Source organism: Pelodiscus sinensis, chromosome 32, assembly GCF_052426305.1.
Source record: "Pelodiscus sinensis isolate ZL-2025 chromosome 32, ASM5242630v1, whole genome shotgun sequence".
Classification (NCBI taxonomy): domain Eukaryota; kingdom Metazoa; phylum Chordata; order Testudines; family Trionychidae; genus Pelodiscus; species Pelodiscus sinensis.
This window is the reverse complement of record NC_143083.1, coordinates 3,278,904-3,298,633: the sequence shown is the minus strand read 5'-3', so window position 1 is coordinate 3,298,633 and position 19,730 is coordinate 3,278,904. Positions and strand designations below refer to the sequence as shown.

Here is a 19,730-nt window from a genome sequence, read left to right as displayed (position 1 = left end):
CCTCGGGTCTCGCTCGCAACACTCCTGCTAACGCAGCCCAGAGTGGCGTTAACTGGGTTTTTGTTTGCATCCGTCTCACACTCTTGATGATTATTTAGCTCGTGGCCCACTCTGATCCCGAGATCATTTCCCTTGGGACTGTTTCAGCTCTGTTCTCCTTTTCAGGGAAACCAACCTGAAGTTCAGACAGGCCCTCCTGGCCACGCACCAGGAGCTGGTGAATGAGGCGAGCATGGCTGCCTTTGACGGTGAGTATCCCACAGGAGACAGGACACGTGCTCCCCCCCCCCCCCTCCCGGACCTTCCAGCCCTGCTGGTGCTAGGAGCCGTGGGCAGGAAGAGCAAAGCTCGGCTGTGCCGGAGACAGAATCTTTTCTGCAGCTGGTGCGAGTCCAGGGGATGAGTCCCCTGGGGCCTGAGGGCTGCTCCAGACCGGCCCACCTCGCCTGCTGCAATCCAGACACCGCGCAGGGGGGATAGTTACTTAAGCACCCTGCCACCATGAAACACCCACAGCCTGTGTGTCTTCCCGGAGCAGAGCGAAAGCCCGAGAGGTGGCTGCTGTCGCGCAGGGCGAAAGGCGCGGCTGGGGGGGTGCAGATGCCACGGACAGTATAGCCCCCCCGAGAGACTAGAACTGAAAACCTGCCGACCTGCCGTGGGAGGCCAGATTCACTCCTCTTGGTGCCAGGGGGTGGGAGCTGGTGGAGCCAGGCAGTGGTCCCATTGCTGCCTGGCCTTGAGGCTGCAAGGGCTATATTGTGCAGCCCCCGCCCCGGCCAGCTCTGCACCCCGAGGGCTCCGCCTGGCTCCCTGCAGGCCCCTTCCCAGAAGAGGGGCTCTCAGAGGCTGCGGTGAAGGAACCAGCTAGATTCCAGACTAGAGAGACACAAGGGGAGGTCATGGTGGGCGTTGTGCCCCTCGGACTGCTCTGCCTGCGGTGAATTTACAGCAGCATAACCGAGATCAGACTTGGACTCCAACACGATACATTGCGTATTGGGGTCAAAACAGTCAACCCCTGCTTTGTGGGCGGCAGGCGAAAGCCCAGCTGGGGAAAGCCCCCGCCCCTTCCGCCTGAAGCCCCGCCCCTGGGGCCAAGCCCCACCCATTTCCCCCTGGACTTAGGTCTGTGTTTTCAGGAGTTGTCCTCAGCCATGTCCCCAGGTCCTTGCTCCTCATTCTTGCCCACAGCGCAGCCAAGACCGTCAATGGCTCGTGAGGGTCAGGACTCCGCGGGTTCTGTTCCCAGCTGCTCCACTCCCGGGTGGCCTCAGTGTGACCCGCGAGACAATGCCGAGGACCCCAAAGCTGGGGCTACCCCAAAGCTGGGGCTCTGCGGATGAAGGGGTTAATGCAGTGGTCCCCAACCTTTAGAGGCTCCCGGGCACCCGGGAAGTGGGGCCACTCGTGCCTGGGGCCTGCTGCCCGAGCCACGTGCCTGGGGCTGGCACCGGCGCCGCTCGAGCACCGCACACCTGAGCGCCCGCATGTGCCCCGGGGCTGGGGCCGCCTGAGCGCCGCCCACCCAGCGCCAGTGCGTGTCGCGCGCCTGGGGCCGGCGCCTCCCATGCGCCGGGGGCGGGGCCGGCCCAGGTTGTCGGTGGGTGCCCACGAATGCCCCGGCGGGCACCATGGCGCTTGCAGGCACCGCGTTGGGGACCACTGGGTTCATGTCTGACCAGTGCTTTGATGCCTAAGGCCTGCCCGTGAGATCACTGGGGCTAGCTCATGCTCCCATGTCCCAGCACCCCCCCCAACTGCCACCCCTTGGTACAGGCCCTCCTGCAGCTGGTCCCTGGGCCAGTCCCTTCTCTCCCCAGCCTGACTTTCTTCCAAAGCCCGTGCTCAGGCAGGGGTTGGGTGGAGGGGGAGGCTGTTCCCCAGAAAGCCCAGGCGTGATGCAGACCGTCCTTGCCGTCTGGGTCCCAGGGAAAGTGACCTGCGAGGAGCCCAACAGCCGCATGCACAGCTTCATCGGCACACTGGAGTGGAGGGGCCAGAAGTACTCGCTGGACAGCGAGAAGATCTTGCTGCGCGGCTGCCGGATACGCAACACCGAGGTCTGCTACGGCCTCGTCATCTATGCGGGTGAGTGCCAGCGGCTTGCGCAGCCCCCAGCGCCACCCTGCCCAGCCCCTGGAGGGGGCAGGGACAAAAGGGCAGAGAGACACAATGGGCCAGCTGGGGTAAATCAGCCCTAGCACCATTGAAATGCGTTCAGCAGAGCTCCCTTGAAGGCAGCCGGCCAAAGGCACTGCCAGGGTGTATGCTGCTCACTGGATGGGCCCGAGAGGCCTAGTTCTCTCCCGCAGTTATTTAGCTTAATTGGCTGGGGCAGCACAGAGCTGTAGATGGGTCCCTGGCTTCCTGTGAAGCCCCAACCACAGGCTGTTGCTGGAGGACTCGACTTGCTGCAAGCAGAATAGTCCCCCAGGGCTTGTCTCCACTTGCCAGGAGATCCACGCTCCAGAGATCCATCTTCCGGGGGTTGATTTAGCAGGTCTAGTAAGGACCCTCTAAATTGACTGCAGATCATGCCCCTGTTGGCTCCGGCGCTCTACCAGGTCATGAGGTGTAAGGGAAGTCGACGGGAGAGTTTCTCCCCTTGGCCTCTTGCAGTGGGGATGCCGAAATTCAACCAGGAAATTCAACCTATTGTACATCGATTCCAGGATGCTATTCTCTGAGCTGGAGATCAACTTTCCCCCTAGCGTAGACCTGGCCTCTGTTTTTAACCCCTCAGCCAAACTTCACTCCTTTTCCCACGGTGCCGGCACCCCGTTCACACACTATGCAGGTGCGTGGCTTCCACACGTGCCGAGGAGCCGCCAGAGCATTGCAAAATAGTATCCAGACCGGTTGGACGTTCCTTCCCGGTGCCTCTCCCGCGGACTGGTGGTAGCTCTTGTAACAAGAGTAACGGCAGGTGCTGTTCTCATTCATGGGAGCCGCGTTGCTGGTCATGCAAACACCTGCCCCAGGTTACTGACTGTTACATAAACATCCTCCAGCTCCCTTGAATTTTGCTTTTCAGGGAGGGCCTTAGGAAACCCAATCCATGTGTCAGCGAGGGGGTACGAGATGATTTGATCCTGGGCTACAGGTACCTACCAAGGAAGATTTCTGATAGCAGAGGGCTGCTTTTGTCTAGCAGACAAAGGTATAACAAGGCTCCGTGGCTAGTGGATGGGCGGGAATCAGTTCAGGCTAGAAATAAGGCATGTTTTTATGTCAACCGGCGGGCCTGCTGACCCCAGGGTGCCCTGGTGTCTCCATCACGGAGTCTTTAAAGCAAGAGCGGGAACTTTCCAGAACTGTGCTGCAGCTCAGGCACAAGATAGGGGCCTGAGACGGGAATTACCGGGGGAATCTATGGCCCGTGTTAGGCAGGAGACAGAAACTTCCCGCTGGCTTGACTCTGTGAAGGTTCGTCCGCCATTTGGAGAGCTCCTTAAATCCCGGCCGTAATGACAGGGGCCGAGGTGACACCTCTTGTTAATGCTTCCAGGGCCATCCCTAAAGGGGCACAGGACCTGGGGCAATCCCTCCTGCTAGGGCCCCAGGCCCCACCCCACACCCCACACCCTTCCCCAAGCCCACCTCTCGCTGCCCCACCCACCCCTGCTCCACCCCTTGTCCGAAGCCCGCTCCCCCAAGCAATGTGGCCTGGGAGATTACTTGGGGGCTGGCAGCTCCTCCATCCCCATGGTGAATGTGAGGTGGGCGAAGGGCTGACCCCTGCCGCTGCCCCACCAGGCCACCAGCCCCAAATAATCCCCAAGGTCTTGTCCATAGGCAGCCACCACGGCCCCCCCCAAAGCTCAGAGCATGGGGCAGCCACCCTGGACCGTCCTATGGCCGGGTGGCTCTAAATGCTTCTGCCCCGTCCCCTGATGTCACACAGCGATGGTGGGATTGAGGGCTCCATGGGCTCCCAGCTCTGCAGCTCTTGGTTGGGTCTCCCCGACCCTGGGGGTGAGAACGGTTCTGGCCAGTGGCAGGTGTTTACTGCAGGGTCCTCGGAAACAAGGGATTTCTCTTGACTTACACCAAAGTGCTGGGATGGGCAGACTCGAAATGCCATCGGTACCCTGGGCCAGATTTTTGTTTACATTAAGGCCCAGGCTGAACCTCTGTAGCCCGGCACCCTCGGGACCTGACCGGCGCCAAACCAGAGAATTTGCCGGACCATGGGAGGCCCATATTGTCTAGCAGCATCATCAACATTGCCCCTGCTTGCTGGGCTCTGAGAAGACCTGGAGGGGTAACTTAGAGCTAAACAACAGCCCAGAATGCTGAGAGCTAGGCCTGGTGGCTGTAAAACTTTATGGGACCGTGATAAACTTGGCCACACCCATGAGAAGTGGACTTTGACTAACTAAAATCATGCCGGACCACGGAGGTTGCCGGACCAGAGAGTGCCGGATTAGAGAGGTTCAGCCCATACACACATGCTGCTGGCAAGGGCTTCCACAGCCCTTCAATCCAAAGCTTGGCCATCCATGCGCAAGTAACACTTCTAGAGTTCCCTGTCGCTGGTGCTCGCCGATGACAGCATGAAGTGCTAAACATAGCTATGCCCAGTTTATAGATGGGGAAACCGAGGCACGAAGGTGCCTTGACTTGCTCAAGGTCACCCAGCAAGTCAGTGGCAGAGCTGGGAATGAAACTAGGAGGCCCTGCTGTGGGACGGTGGAAGGAGCTTTCCAGGAGTGGGTTCCTGTCCTGGCGGGGCACGCGTCAGGCTTTCCCCTCCGTCTGGAGAGCAAAGCGGATGCGATGCAGCCGGCATGATCCTGCAGCAGCCGAACAATTGCTGGGGCCCCGCGTTTTATTTTCCTTTCTAAAATGTCTCACCCAGGGTTTGATTCCAAAATTATGAAAAACTGCGGGAAGATCAAGATGAAGAAAACCAAGCTGGACCGCTTGATGGACAGGCTGGTGATCATCGTGAGTGTGTCCCTTCTGCAGCTGAGCTGCGACCTCGGGTCCGGTCCGGAGGGGAAGGCAGGCGGGGGGAGCGTTTATCTCCTGGGGGGAGCCAGTTCACTGCCGGGGCAGCCGTTACCATCTGAAAGCTGCTGGGCGCTTCTCAGTCTGGCCCCTAGGGCTGGACGTCAGCCTCGCCCACGGCACCGCGGCAGAGAGACCGATGCCAGAGGCAGTTCCTTCCCTCTCCTCCAGCCTCCACCGGTTCTGCGGTTGGGGCGGCCGGGACACTTGCATTGCCGGGCCTGTTCTGCGGAGGGAGGGTTTCGTTCTCAGCACCTGCTATGCTGGCCGTTTCCCATGAGGGCCAGGCCTGCCCTGGTCCTGGTGTGCTCTGCCCACCCACTCAGCTAGCAAAGAGACCAGCCCCTGACCCGGCATGGCACTCGACATTAAATGAGACCAGGTCTTGAGGAAGTCTAAATCAGCTTCGCTCCCTTGACACGAAGGGGGTGTACGCCCCCGAGAGCGCGTTGTCACGTTCCGTTGGCCCTTTGTTTAGAGCCAAAGAAAGGTCTTTGGCAGGGCTAGTGCCAGACTTTGCCGGGCCCTGGTCAAGGTGGAGGGGCTCAGCTCCAGGCACTGGAGGGGGTGGAGCCTCCGGAGGAAGGGGCGGGGCTAGGCTCCCCCCCCCATCCCTCAGTGCCACCCCAACTGTTCCACATGGGGCTCCGGTGGGAATTTAAAGGGCCCAGGGCTCCAGCTGCTGCCGCAGGAGTAGCTGGGAGCCCCTGGCTCTTTTAAATGGCCGGGGCCCGGAGCAACTGCTCCCTTTGCCCCCTCCGCAGCCCAGATTCGGGCCTGTCTGTAGCTGCTTCTAGTACTTCCCCGCTGAGACGAGCCGCGGTGGCCCCGGCCTTGGTGCTGCTGCTGCTACGTTGGCAGCTACAGACGAGCCAGCGGTGGCTTTCTGAGCACCGCTCGGCAGGTGTTTGCAACGTTCCAACCAAATGACCCTTCAGGCCGATTTACCTCCACGCTCGGCGCAACAGCGCTTCCTGGAGGGTGGCTGGCGGGAGACCCGCTCCCTCGGGGCCTTGCCGCGTGTTTACCTCGGAGATGACAGGGTCTCTGGCTAGTGACAGAGCCTCCGCGCTCTTCCACACCGTAGTGCAGCCGAAACAGGCTCCCCCCCCAGAGGGCAAGGAAGTGACTGGGCCCCAAGGTTTTGGGGGCACAGGGACAAAACCCAGTTCTCCTGGGGCCCTAACCACAGGACCAGGGGAGCTGACAGCTTGTGGGCCCCAGGGCAAAGTAGGGGGCAGGCATCTCTGCACCGCTGGAAGGGGGGGACGCTCGGCAGTCAGACCGCAGCACACCTCCCCTCCCCCACCCCTCAGAGGCTCACGGAGTGCCCGGCGCGGAGCTCCGGCAGCAGTTCAAAGGGGCCCGGGGCTCTGCCTGCTGCAGTAGCAGTGGCAGCAGCCGAGAGCTCCCGGCCCCCTTGAATCTCCGGGCCCTTTGCTCCTCCCCCCGTCAGTAGGCTGGCACATGACCATCCCCTCTCCCCTGCCTCCTGTCTGACGGACGTTCCTGTTTCAAGGCAGCGCTCGCCGTTCTCCTGTTCTAGCCACTGTGCGTCGTTGGCTCTGTGCTCCCCTCTGCTGAGTGCGTAGCTCTTAGGCGCCCCTCTGTGGACCTTGGGAGGGTCTGGGGGTGGTCACGTGGCGCCAGCTCCTTCCCCAGGTGCACTGAGAGAAGGGGCCGGCACGTGAAACGAGCTTCTCCTGGTGCTCTGCCAAACTGGCCCCGGTTGCACCTCCGCTGTGTGAGTACAGAGGGGCAGGCCTGCGCCTGAGCTCTCACAACTGGGCGGGAGCTGCCCTGGAGATGCCTTTGGTATTGTTTGTGTAATTGGATATTGTTATTTTAATTGTATGATGGAGCACTGCGGAGCCCACTCGTGCATCGGTGCACCAGGCGCTGTACAGACCTAGACCAAAAAGACAGTCTCTTCCCCCAAGAGCCGCCCGTCTACGGCCCCCCACCCCATGACAAAGCTCGAGATCTGGTTATACCAGTATAACCCCCCCCCCCCCCCCGCCCTGGTGTGGACACGTCTCTCGGTATAGCAGTGGCTCTTATGGGTTTAGTTTAAACCCCTTCCCAAGTGACCTACGGTAGTGGGAAAACAGCCCTTTTATACCGGAATAAGGGTATGTCTACACTACCACCCTAGTTCAAACTAGGGTGGTAGTGTAGACATATCCTATGTGTCCACACAGGTTGTCCCAGGTGTGACGTAGTGGGGGTACCTTGCTGGTTGCTAGGCTTGGGTTGTGAGTGACCTCCACTGGCTGCAGCACAGCCCAGCAGGGCAGGGGATGAGTCGTTATGCAAGGGGGCTAAGAACCTGTCTGACCAGTTATCTCCCAGGGAGCGGAACAATGGGAAGAAGGGGAGAGGAGCCCTGGGGGCAGGGCTGGAAGTGAGTGAGTTAGGTTTCTGAAGCAGCCTAGGCAACGGGCTGGGATTTAGGGGCCCAGGCTCCCCCATCTCAAGGGGAGGCTGAGGCATCCGAGGCCTGCCCTGGAACCAGATGACATCTGTGCTGTGCTGTATCCTGGAGAAGCAATAAACTCCCCTGTTCTACTGGCTGCTGGAGTCTGTCCGTGCCACTACGGGGGTGCAGGAGACGGGAAAACCCCAACGCGCCGTCACACCAGGATTCATGGTTTCATTGATCTTCTAGTCTGGTCCCTTCATACAGTTAATTTTCATCCAGAAATCCTTCACTCAGCGCAGAGACTTTAGTTAGTCAGTCTTTGTGGTGGGAACTGGAGAGACCCGGGGCCATTAGCGACCAAGCCCCTGCAACGGCAGGGAACTGATTAGGTGACGGACACCCAGATGATCCCAAAAGGTGACCACACTGCAGGCTTCTTGCAGAGCAAGGCGAAGACCCCCCAGACTCACCCCCAATCTGTCCTGGGGTGAAATTCCTTCCTGATATCCAATCTGGCCATCGGTCTGAGCAGGGCGTGGGAACTGGACGCACGTGCCTGGCCTCTAGGGGTAACGCTAGAGCTTTCCGTTCACACTCTGAGTTATATGCCTGTCTGCACTAATGTAACTGCCTATCCCCCCCCCCAGATCTTCGTGATGCTGGCCATTACGTCGTTCTGCCTCGCCGTGGGTGCTGGATTCTGGGCCGTGAAGTTCCACAAGGAGCACAGCTACCTCTCCGCTTTGTACGAGACCACCAGCCCCGCCGAGCAGGCCTTCTTCGCCTTCTGGGGCTTCATGATCCTGCTGAGCATTATCATCCCGATGGCCATGTACATCACGTAAGAGCCACTGGGCGGGGCCTGTGCTGCTCCGACAGGCCACTGTGTCTTAGCCTCCAGGCTCAGCCTGCCGTGGGGGCCAGGCTGCCTCTGGGTTCTCCCCCGACTCTATCGTGATTTGGAGCACGTCTCCCCTGTTTGATTATCCTTAGAAAGAAGGAGGGTGGCAGTGACATTGGCCTCGCTCACAGACCCTCTGGCGATGCTCAGAGTCGTTAATGTTAGTACCGCGCTCTGGGAGCCGCCGATGCAAGGCGCCAGGGATGCGCGTGGGAGGGCGATGTGGTCCGGAATGGTGGCCAGGCGGCGGCGATCGAGTGACGATGAAGATAATGTCTGGTCGCTACCTGATGGGCGGTGATTCAGAGGACAGGGCCGGGAGCCGAAATACGGTTCAGACACAGCCCCGGGGATGTTCAGCACTTTCCATAACTTCATTACTGACTCTTCCCCTGCCCCAGTGAAATCAATGTCCTTTCCCCCACTTTACAGAGTGGGGAAACTGAGTCCCACAGGAGGGAAGGGAGGTGCCAAGCCAGGCTGAGCATTCCTGGCTCTCATGCCTTTGCTGGTCAACATAGGAACTGGATGTGACCCTGAGGGGGTATGTCTACACTACAAAGTTAGTTCAAACTAACGGACGTTAGTTCGAACTAACTTTAATAGGTGCTACACTAGCGCTCCGCTAGTTCGAATTTGAATCGAACTAGCGGAGCGCTTAGTTCGAACTAGGTAAACCTCATTTTACGAGGACTAACGCCTAGTTCGAACTAGCTAGTTCGAACTAAGGGCTGTGTAGCCCTTTAGTTCGAACTAGTGGGAGGCTAGCCCTCCCCAGGTTTCCCTGGTGGCCACTCTGGCCAACACCAGGGAAACTCTATGCCCCCCTCCCGGCCCCGGACCCCTTAAAGGGGCACGGGCTGGCTACGGTGCCCGTGCCAGGTGCAAGCCTGCCAGCACCCAGCTAGCAGACCCTGCACCTGGCACGGCACAGAGCCACCCACCCGATGCCCCCCAGCCCTCCCCCTCTTGCCGGGACCAGGCTGGCGGCTCCCGGGAGCTTGCCCTGGACCGCAAGAGGCGGGCACCTTCCTGGGCTAGTGCGGACATCGTGGACCTCGTCCACGATCTCCGCACTAGGCACAGGAAAGTGGCTGTCTAGGGCAGGAGAGCTGCCAGCCTGGCCACCCAGGACCAGGTGTGCATGAAAATCAAGGGGGTCCACTGAGACCCCCGACACTGAGCCCTGAGCTTACAATGGCCGTCCTGGGTCAGACCAAAGGTCCATCTAGCCCAGTAGCCTGTCTGTCAACAGCGGCCAACCCTAGGGACCCTGGAGGGGATGGACCGAAGACAGTGACCAAGCCATTTGTCTCGTGCCATCCCTCTCCAGCCTTCCACAAACATTGGGCAGGGACACCACTCCTACCCTCTGGCTAATACCACTCCATGGACCCAACCTCCATGACTTTATCTCACTTCCCTTTAAACTCTGTTCTAGTTGTAGCCTTCACAGCCTCCTGCAGCAAGGAGTTCCACAGGTTAACTATTTGCTTTGGGAAGAACAACAACTTTCTCTTACTAGTTTCAAGCCTGCTACCCATTCCTTTCCTTTGGTGTCCTCTAGTCCTTCTTTATGGGAACTCAGGAAGAACTTTTCTGAATGCACCCTCTCCACCCAACCCCTGCTTTTAGAGACCTCTATCCTGTCCCCCCTCTGTCTCCTCTTTTCTAAGCTGAACAGTCCCAGTCTCTGTAGCCTTTCTTCATCTGGGACCTGTTCCCAACCCCTGATCATGTTAGTTGCCCTCCCCTCTCCCAGCCTTTCTCTTCCCCTCTCCCACCTCCTTTTCCCAGTCTCCCCCAGTTTTGTTCAATAAAGACAGAGTCAATGTTGGAAGAAACGTTATCTTTATTTTGTACATCAATAAGAAGGGGGGCTAGGGAAGGGTAAGTGGAAGGAGGTGAGGGAGGAATGGGGTACGAGCCCCCGATGGGGAGGACTGGGCTGGCTCTGCGGGCTTCTGGGGGTGGAAGCTCTCCTGCAGCCCCCCAATTACTCCCTCTCCCCAGATGGCAGCCTGCGGCAAGTGCAGCCGGGCTGATGGCCGAGTGGTGTGATGTGCCCAGTGTGGGCACTCAGGGCACTCCAAGCCAGAACTTCTTTGCAAGCGGGGCACCCCTTAGAACTGTGTGTCCGGGGTGGGGGTCGGGACCCTTTAAGCGCAGCCCTCGGCTAGCCTGAGACAGCATCTCCATGCTCTAAGTCCTCCTTTTATGCCCTGCCGGCACTGCTTCCGGCCATCCTTAAGCCCTGTTCAGAGTCCACTCAATGTGGACTTGCTAGTTCGAACTAGCAAAACGCTAGTTCGAACTAGTTTTTAGTTCTAGATGCGTTAGTTCGAACTAGCTTAGTTCGAATTAACTAATTCGAACTAAGTTAGTTCGAACTAGCGCTGTAGTGTAGACGTACCCAGGGTGGGGAGGGTGGTGTGTGATCACTGGCACGGGCTTGGGATGGGAGAGCAGTGGGGTACAGTGACGCTGCCTACCCCTCCACATCTGATCTGAGCCGCCCCTGAGTCTGGAAGGGTTTAACATCCTCCTCTGCCCAGTGCTTTGCACACTCCGTCCCCAGAGAAGCAGGGACAAAGATCTCTGGCTCCGTCTGGCCAGAGGCAGGAAGGACTGGCCGTCTCTCACTCACCCCGTGGCTTGAGATTCTCAGCCCATCTGGGAAGGCCAGCGATTGGCTTTGTCAGAAGCAGCTTCCACACCTTACCTGAACCTTCACAGGTCTGCAGTCCGTCATGAAGGGCCAGACTTTCCCAGATGCTCAGGGACACCATTCTGGCGCTCAGCACCTTCCCTTAGGGGCAGATTTTCAGGAGCGGAGCTCCCGACCTGCTCCCAACCCGGAATGCCGAACTCTCATGAAAACCCCAATTGAAGGGAGCCGCATTGTTTGGGATCCTAGTGGCTCAGAGCTCTAAGACACAGTGAAATTCCCCCAAACCCGTCATTCTGGGGCTAAAATAACCCTCATGCCTGTTGTGTGTCTCCATCCCTGGGCTCTCCTAGGTTGGAATTCATCTACATGGTGAACAGCTGTTTTATCGACTGGGACGTGGAGATGTATTACCCTGCCAATGACACGCCGGCAAAAGCCAGGAGCACCAGCCTTAATGACCAGCTGGGCCAGATCGAATACGTCTTCTCGGACAAGACGGGCACCTTAACGCAGAACATTATGACCTTCAAGAAATGTTGCATCAATGGGATCATCTATGGTACCTCTGAGTGGAAGCAGGTTTCTGTGGTTCTTGGGGGAAGTTGCTCTTGAATAGTTGTGGGATGCAAGGCCCCTGGGTTCTCTTTCTTGCGCTGCTCCAGACCAAGTCATTTAATCCAGTTCATTAATATGCACAAGGGGCTTTGATGTCCTCAGGGCCCGGGCGCTGGAGAATCCCGTGGCAGATGTGGTGGGGCAGCTGGTTGGCCGGGACAGCAGCTTTTCTTGCTGACCAGGGTTGGCTGCGTGGTGCACCCCGCCCTTAGGGTGACCGTATGATCTGTGTCAGCCAGGACAGATGCTTTTTGAAGCCCTGTCTGGGCTGTCCCGACGTTCTGGGCACAAGTGGGCGTTTGTCCCGTTTGCTGTTGCCCACTAAAGGACAAATGGAGCAGCATGGGGGGAGTCGCCAGCCCCTCATGTGAGGGGCGCAGGGCTTGGGCCAGCAGCAAAGCCAACCCTGCCTGAGGAAGGAAGGCCAGGCCTCAGGCCAGGCCACCCAGAGGTGGGGACGCTTGGGAGGACCCCACACCCTGTCTCCTTTTCCCTTTGGGGAATATGAGCACCCTAGTTGGCTCTGTCTTCTCACTCTGTTGTTGGGCCCTGACCCATGGTGGGGGTGCTTGGGGGCGACCACAGTCCGACGGATTGTTATATATTATTACAGATAATAAGTGCGCTTTATCGTCCCCTGAAGAGAGCGGCTGGGGATTGTCTGCCAATACTCAGTCACTAGAGAGGACCCAAGCCCCAAAGCTCTGCCCAGGATCCACCTCCCCCAGAGAGACGGCCGCAGGGGTGTATTTCAGACCTGACTCCCTGTCAGAGCCATCCCGAAAGCAGCCATTTTGGAACAACTGGCTGTTCTCCCTTCCGTCACAGCCGCCCTCGGCCGGCCCGGTGACACTAGGGACAGGACGTATGACCTGGATGACTGAGGGCAGGCTGCTGGAAAGCTGGCAGGCGGTGTTCCCTGGAGCTGGGCGCTGCTGCGGCCACTCAGGAGAAATTCAAATGCCGCCCAGCTGTTTAGCAGAGCACCCACAGCGAGGGTTTGCATTTCTACTGGTGGTGCACATTCACATGTGGTGCACTAAAAAATGTCTGCCGCACATGGCTGGAAAAGATGGGAGGGAACACTGGTGGCAGGCAGAGGTGTTTATTGAAAATGAGGTAGCGGATTAAGAGCTGAGTGGAGCCGGAAATATATTTTATTTCCCACAAACCTTTTTTGAGAGGAAATGAATTTTTTTTCTGCAATTCCCATATTTTTCAGGTTTTTTTTTTGAAAACTCAACAGCTTTTGGCTTTCAAGATGTTGACCAACCCCTCCTTCTCCCCCCCCCTCAATTCAACAGACACAGAAATGTCCTCAAGAAAATATCAATTTTGCCAAATCAGTGACACGTAGTGCTGAGGGGAGTTTAGCGCAGAAATGATTCCTCTTGATAAATTCCTTCTAGCCGTCTGCAGCTTTATGGTGATGCTCCAGAGTGCGTTACTGCAGTGGTTCTCAACCAGCGGTACTTGTGCCCAGTGGGAACACAGAGCTCTTCCAGGGGTTCATCAACTCCTCTTTTTACCTAGTTTCACAACAGGGGGTATAAAAGCCGTAGCAAAGTCAGTACAAACGTCAATTTCCTACACTGACTTACTTATGCTGCTCTGCATGCCATACCCTGAAATGTAAGCGCAATAGTCCAGTTGATAAATAGATGACAAAAGGGAGAAAGTAGGGGTTTGTTTACACTAGCCCCCTAGTTCGAACTAGGGGGCTAGTGTAGACATACCCCAAGCGATTATTCAGGACTAGCTGAGCCGCATCTGCATTTATTTGTATGTCTGATTTTGTAAGCGCGTCGTTTTTACGTGAGGTGAAACCTGGGGGGTTTGCAAGACGAATCAGACCCCTAAAAGGGGGGCAGTAGTCTGGAATTTTGAGAGCCACTGCATTACTGTGACTTTCCCTGCTGCACCTCACTAGTTCTTCTCAAATGTGAGCTGCAGAGGAGGGAGAGAAAAGGGGCTGTTCTTTTATGATGGAGAAAGTCCCTGAAGTTTTAAAGTTATTTTAGGCTTGTTTTTATCCTTAGAAATATCAAGATTGTCAGGTCTCGTCTCCCCAGGTATTGCTGGATGACTAGCTGGAAGCGTCTGATGGTTTGGGGAGCGTTTTCAGTTCTTAATTGAGATCACTTGCAAGGCAGGGTGCATGGAATCTTTACCCGGAGAGCGTTTCCCCTGACTGCTTATAGGACTTCTGTGTTAAAGAGTCATTGACAACAACAGAGGAGAGGAAAACCCCAAGGAGCTTTAAGGAGAGAGACTAAAAATCACTTTTGTGTCACCAGTAACTCTAACTTCTCCATGGTCTCTGTAATGTCACACTCCTTCCAGGTCTCTGGTCAGCCTTAGAGTTTCCCAGGGAAAGTAGGTCAGGCGAAGTCTGAATTTCTAATGCTAAAAATATAGAATCATAGAATCCCAGGGCGGGCAGAGACCTCAGGAGTCATCGAGTCCAGCCCCCTGCCCAAAGCAGGACCAACCCCAACTCAGTCATCCCAGCCAGGGCTCTGTCAAGCCAGGACTTAAACACCTCTAGGGATGGAGATTCCACCCCCTCCCTAGGGAACCCAGCCCAGGGCTTCCCCACCCTCCTAGGGAAATCGATTTTCCTAATATCCAACCTAGACCTCCCCCGTTGTAACTTGAGCCCATCGCTCCTTGTTCTGCCATCCGAGAACAGCCTCTTTGGAATCTCCCTCCAGGTAGCTGAAGGCTGCTCTCAAATCCCCCCTCCCTCTTCTCTTCTGCAGACTGAACAAGCCCAAATCCCTCAGCCTCTCCTCCTAGATCACGTGCTCCAGGCCCCTCATCGTTTTGGTCGCCTCCGCTGGACCCTCTCCAATGCACCATACCCTTTGTGTAATGGGGGCCCCAGAATTGGACACAAACTCCAGATGTGGCCTCCCCAGTGCCAAATATGCAAAAAACAAAGATGAAAAACAATGAGAAGTTTCACCCAACCAAAAACATCCCTTATTTTGAGCCAATTGACCCCCCCTTCCCCCGAGCCTGTCAGGCCTTCTGCATAAGGAAGCAGATAATACAATAAAAGCCACTGATTTTCATTTTGCAAAGTACCGGTTGGAGCCTGCAGGAAGGGGGCAGGGACTTGGCAGTGGGGAGCCAGGAGAGACCAAGACTCCCTCAAGGCGGGGGTGAAGGTGGGAGAAACCGGAAGGCAGGCGACAGGTCCTGGAGAAAATTGTTCTCTGACTAATGGAAGGAAGATTTGTAAAAGTGACCAGTGGTTTTGGGAGGGGGCCATGTGAGACACTTGATTTCCAGAGGATGGCGCCTCTTGTTTTCTGTTGGCCAGGTCAAGGTGTCGTCAGCTGGGCACCCAAAGTCACCGGTCGCTCCAGACCATCGCGCCACTAAGAAGGGTTCCCCGCCGGCTCTTTACTGACCGGTTTCTTTTTCATTTCAGCTGGATCTGCTGACAGCGAACACAAACCTTCGGTGCGTAACTATCCCAGGCAAACGGAAGGCCGGCACTTGCTCCCAGTTGAAGGCAATGGCCAAATGGCCATTGGTGACAACAGCAGCAGGACTGGCCCCTTATTTTGTAGCAGGTCTTTCTCAATACCTTGGTAGCAGTTTATGCCGCTCAGAATGGAGACACAAGGGGTCAGGCAGGGGCAGGTCAACAGATTCGCCATCTGCAGTCCCTTACCCCACTGCCCCGTGGGCGTTCAAAGCCGGAGTTCTGATCTGGAGGCGTTTTACAACCACTCTGCACTCAGCAGGCTCTTGAAAGCAGCGAGACATCCCGGGGCACCTTAGGGTCTGTCTACACTGCCACCCTCGTTCAAAGTAGGGTGGCTAATGTAGGCATTCGAACTTGCAAATGAAGCCTGGGATTTAAATATCCCGGGCTTCATTTGCATGTTCCCGGGCGCCGCCATTTTTAAATGCCCCGTAGTACGAACTACCTGCCCGTGGCTACACGCGGCACGGACCAGGTAGTTCGAATTAAAGCTCCTAATTCGAACTACTGTTATTCCTCCTGCAAGGACAGTGGAACATCAGGCTCAAGAGGTCTGACTCCGATCTCACTTGTGCGGGTGTAAATCCAGAGTGACTCTGCTGAAATCAGCAGAGCGGCACTGGCCTCGGGCCGACGGGGGAGGAGAGCGAGGCCCGGTCTCTGTGCAGACTTGCTGGGAGTTCCAGGTCTGATGTTGCTCCAGATTAGCTCAGCGGACCCAACGTAGTGTGCGGACGTGCCGCCGCTGCTTTAAACCGGAGGGAGATTGGGCGCGCTCCATAAGGCGGCTTCAGTCGCTGGAGTGTGGCCACCCCCACCCCTGCCCTGATTTGACGGCATCTCTTTAGTCAAGCTGGTGCAAATTCTGCGTGTACACCAGATGTGAGACCCCAGGAGTCTGAGTGTGGGGCCTTCCACTCTGTGCACGTCTATGGCTCCGGGTATGCAGCAGTTATATGTGGCAGAGCGGAGACTCCCCTGCATAGCAGCCAGCCTGACAGCCAGCGCCTCCTATGCCTGGTGTTTAGCACAGTAACCACCTGAGCCATTGTCGGCTTCCAGGGACCAGAAGGAAGCTGGGCCTGCCTCTCCCAGGCCAGCTCTGAGGATGCTCCTAGCCCCGTGTTGATCAGGACAAGAACTGTCTCCAAACACCTGCTCCGTCAGGGCTTGTGATGGTTCCAGATGGGTTGGTATTCCTGGGGAGCAGCGCGCTAGGGAAGGGGTAGCAGATTTGGGGCCCAGTCCTCCCTCCCCTGTACCTACTACAGTCGTTTACACCGGCGCTAAAGCCTCGGAAGTTGTCCCAGCTCGGAATGGCAGCATTTCGCAGCCGCTGTGCCCAGGGCTGAATGGCGACACCAGGGGCCAATTTTCAATGGAAAATCCGGCCCATGGCCGTCAATATCTTCTCATACCAACGTCGTGGTGCCTGCCGTCACACGCTGCAGTAAGGCTCCGTTTACGAGTGGTTGCTAAAGGGTCAATAAGCGATCACTAGACGTCAAGGCATGTTGCAGATGGTTATAAGCCACAGTTATAAGCAGGGCTGTCAATTGACATGCGTTTACACTTGCGATTAACGCAGTCCAGGATTATTTTTTAACGCGTTAATTGCAGGCGTTGATGCTGCGCTGTCCCTTTGAAGTGCTGCTCTGGTGTTTCAAAGGAGCAGCGCTGCATGGAGCCCGGGTCAGCTGGGGACTCCAGCTGATCCCGGGCTCCATGAAGCGCTTCCCCGTTGAAACTCAGCGGCGGCGTTTCAAAGGGGAGGTGCACGCAATGAATCGTGTGATTGATCGCAGTTACATTTTTTAATCCCTTGACAGACCTAATAAGCAAACTAATGCTTGGCTGGGCTCTAGGAAGCTTGATTAGCCAGTTACCAAAGCCATCTTTTAATCATGTTTGAATATTAATCAGGTGGTTCCTTAATTTCTTGGATAGTGTGCAGCAGAGTCTCTCACTGTAGTCAGCACAGTATGTTGCTCTTAATGGGTTGTTCACTTTCAGTCCTTTGGGTACGATGTTCATCTTTTTGCATTTATCCAAGTACATCGTACCCAAAGGACTGAAAGGGAGCAACCCATTAAGATTAACATACTGTGCTGACTACAGTGAGAGACTCTGCTACACACTATCCAAGAAATTAAGGAACCACCTGATTAGTATCTTGTACTAACACGGCTACATCTCTATTCCTATGTTTGAATGTGTTATAAACAGCTCCTGCAGAGAGGCTGAGATCCTGGGCCGTTTGGCCCACTAGAGGGGAAATGGAGAGTAGGAGACAGGGCACTAGGGGAGACAGAACCAGTTTAGGGCCTGTCTGCACTTTGGCCGGGGGCGGGAAGCAAAACCAGAGTACGTCCCCGTCGGAGACCACAGGCTGGGTGTGGCTGGCCTGTCCTGCGGCTAGCGCTGCCCTCCGGTCTAGCACGGGTGTGTCTCCTTGGGCGGGAATCCCACCCCCAGCTCCCCATGTAGACGGGCCTTAGATGTTCCCTTCCAGGGAATGGTGCTCCTGGGGGCTGAGCCGGGTTGGTCTGGCTGTTTGCCTTTGCTCCCATTAACATCCCGACCCACCCCTCTTGCAGGCGGCCGGGCTGAGCTGGAACCCGTACGCGGACAGCAAGGCGGAGTTCCACGACCCCTCGCTCCTGGAGGCTGTCCTGCGCAACGACGACCCGGTGACCAGGGAGTTCCTGCGGCTGCTGGCCCTCTGCCACACCGTCATGGTGGAGGAGAAGGAGAGTGAGTGGGGAGTGCGGCGGCGGGGGGAGAGGGGGTGTCTGTGGGGCTCCGCTCTGGCAGGGGCCTGTCCATTTGCCTGGACCTCGCCGCGCCCAGCAGCCACGTCCGAAGCCGGAGGCCGGAGCATGTAACGATGAGCCTGGGCTGCGGTCGAGAGCCCATAGGCTGGAGCAGGGCCTCGCGGGGCCTTTTGCCCTGTGCAGAATGAGGGGCGGTTGGGGAGGGGGGAGCAGCTGGCACTAATGGGCGGAGTGGAAACTCTGGGACCCAGGCCAGGACAATGGGTGGGCTTTGCCCACGTTCCTCTGATCACCCCCCTCCCAGCCCCACACACTGAGTAGAGGCCGAGCCCCGCTGGGATTTTCAGCTCAGAAGGAATCGGTTGGAGCCGGTGCTCCCTGCGCACTGATCCCACACACACGCAGTGAGGGGCGCGTCTGGGGCTTCCCCTGGATGGAGGCACCTGTGGCTTGGAAAGAACCAACCAGCCCCCTTTTTAGCAAAACCGCAGGAAACCCAACCCGGGAAGATTGTTCCCTTGCCCCCAAGGCTGCCCTGCAGGGGACAACCGGAGCTTGGGGTGCAAGGCACGTTAACAGTAGGGGGTGGTGCTGGGGCAGGTCACATCTGGGCCAGATGGTGGTGCTGGGGCAGGTCACATCTGGGCCGGATGGTGGTGCTGCGGCAGGTGACATCTGGGCTGGGGTGGTGCTGGGGCAGGTGACGTCAGTGCCAGGCAGCGGCGCTGGGGCAGGTCACATCTGGGCTGGATGGTGGTGCTGGGGCAGGTGACGTCAGTGCCAGGCAGCGGCGCTGGGGCAGGTCACATCTGGGCTGGGGTGGTGCTGGGGCAGGTGACGTCAGTGCCAGGCAGCGGCGCTGGGGCAGGTCACGTGTGGGCCGGGGTGGCGCTGGGGCAGGCCAGTTCCACACTAGGGGTGCAGACGCACCGGCCCAGTGCTGGCCGTGGGCAGGGCCGAGGGCCTGCGGGGCAGGGGCACTTCTCCGAGCAGCAGGGGCGGCACTTTGACGGGGGGCGGCACAGTGCCCGCCATGGGGCGCGCTGCTTGTCTGTGCAGGGGAGCCAGGGGACTGGCTCACTTAAAAGAGCCGAGCCAGGGAATAAGGGGGCCGGGGAGGCCGTGGGAAGCGCTGCAGCCCCACACAGCGACCCTGCCTTGCCGAGGGCGGCAGGAGCCGGCGCCGGGGGGATGAGCAGTTCGCGTGGAGCTTTGGGGCCCTGTGGCCCGGCGGCCAGGCCAGCGTCTGGCTGGGGGCCGGGCGCAAGTGTCTCTCTCTCGTCCCATTCCTTTCCAAGGCCAGCTGGTTTACCAGGCGGCTTCGCCGGACGAAGAGGCCTTGGTGACGGCAGCCAGGAACCTCGGCTACGTCTTCCTGTCCCGGACGCAGGACACCATCACGCTGAGCGAGCTGGGCACGGAGCGGACGTACGGCATGCTGGCCATGCTGGACTTCAACAGCGTCCGCAAGAGGATGTCGGTCCTGGGTGAGCCGGCCGGCCAGGGCCGGGGCTGGTTACTTGCTTCTCACCGCAGGTGGCTGCCGCCCTCAGAGACCCCCGAGCGGGAACGGCGCTTTCCAGGCCGTGCAGTGGGGGAGGGGCAAAAGGTGCCGGCCCACCAAGGACCCGCCCTGAGCGTCTCCCTTCACTGTGGCCTCCTCGGGCCTGGCCCGTGAGGATGGGGGAGGGGCGTGAGCTGGCCCAGCAAGGGCTGAAGGGGGGCAGAAAGGGGCTGCCCCACTGGAGGAGATTGGCAGGAATCAAAGGGGAGGGGTGTCCCTGAGGCCTGATCCTGCCCCTGCCCCGCCAGGGTTTATCGGGGACACTGTC

The 19,730-nt window shown here is 57.9% G+C and overlaps 1 protein-coding gene across 3 annotated transcripts in view; it reads left to right on the top strand.

The window, feature by feature from the left end:
• The window catches only part of ATP8B3 (ATPase phospholipid transporting 8B3), a 69,215-nt gene that overhangs the window by 36,013 nt on the left and 13,472 nt on the right, over positions 1-19,730 (top strand). For all 3 annotated transcript variants that reach the window (XM_075903242.2, XM_075903241.2, XM_075903240.2), the window contains exons 9-16: positions 166-248; positions 1,933-2,091; positions 4,865-4,953; positions 8,086-8,279; positions 11,361-11,569; positions 15,065-15,096; positions 17,722-17,878; positions 19,197-19,385. In XM_075903242.2, the coding sequence (XP_075759357.2) occupies positions 166-248; positions 1,933-2,091; positions 4,865-4,953; positions 8,086-8,279; positions 11,361-11,569; positions 15,065-15,096; positions 17,722-17,878; positions 19,197-19,385 (1,112 nt within the window). The remainder of the gene's footprint in view (positions 1-165; positions 249-1,932; positions 2,092-4,864; positions 4,954-8,085; positions 8,280-11,360; positions 11,570-15,064; positions 15,097-17,721; positions 17,879-19,196; positions 19,386-19,730) is intronic.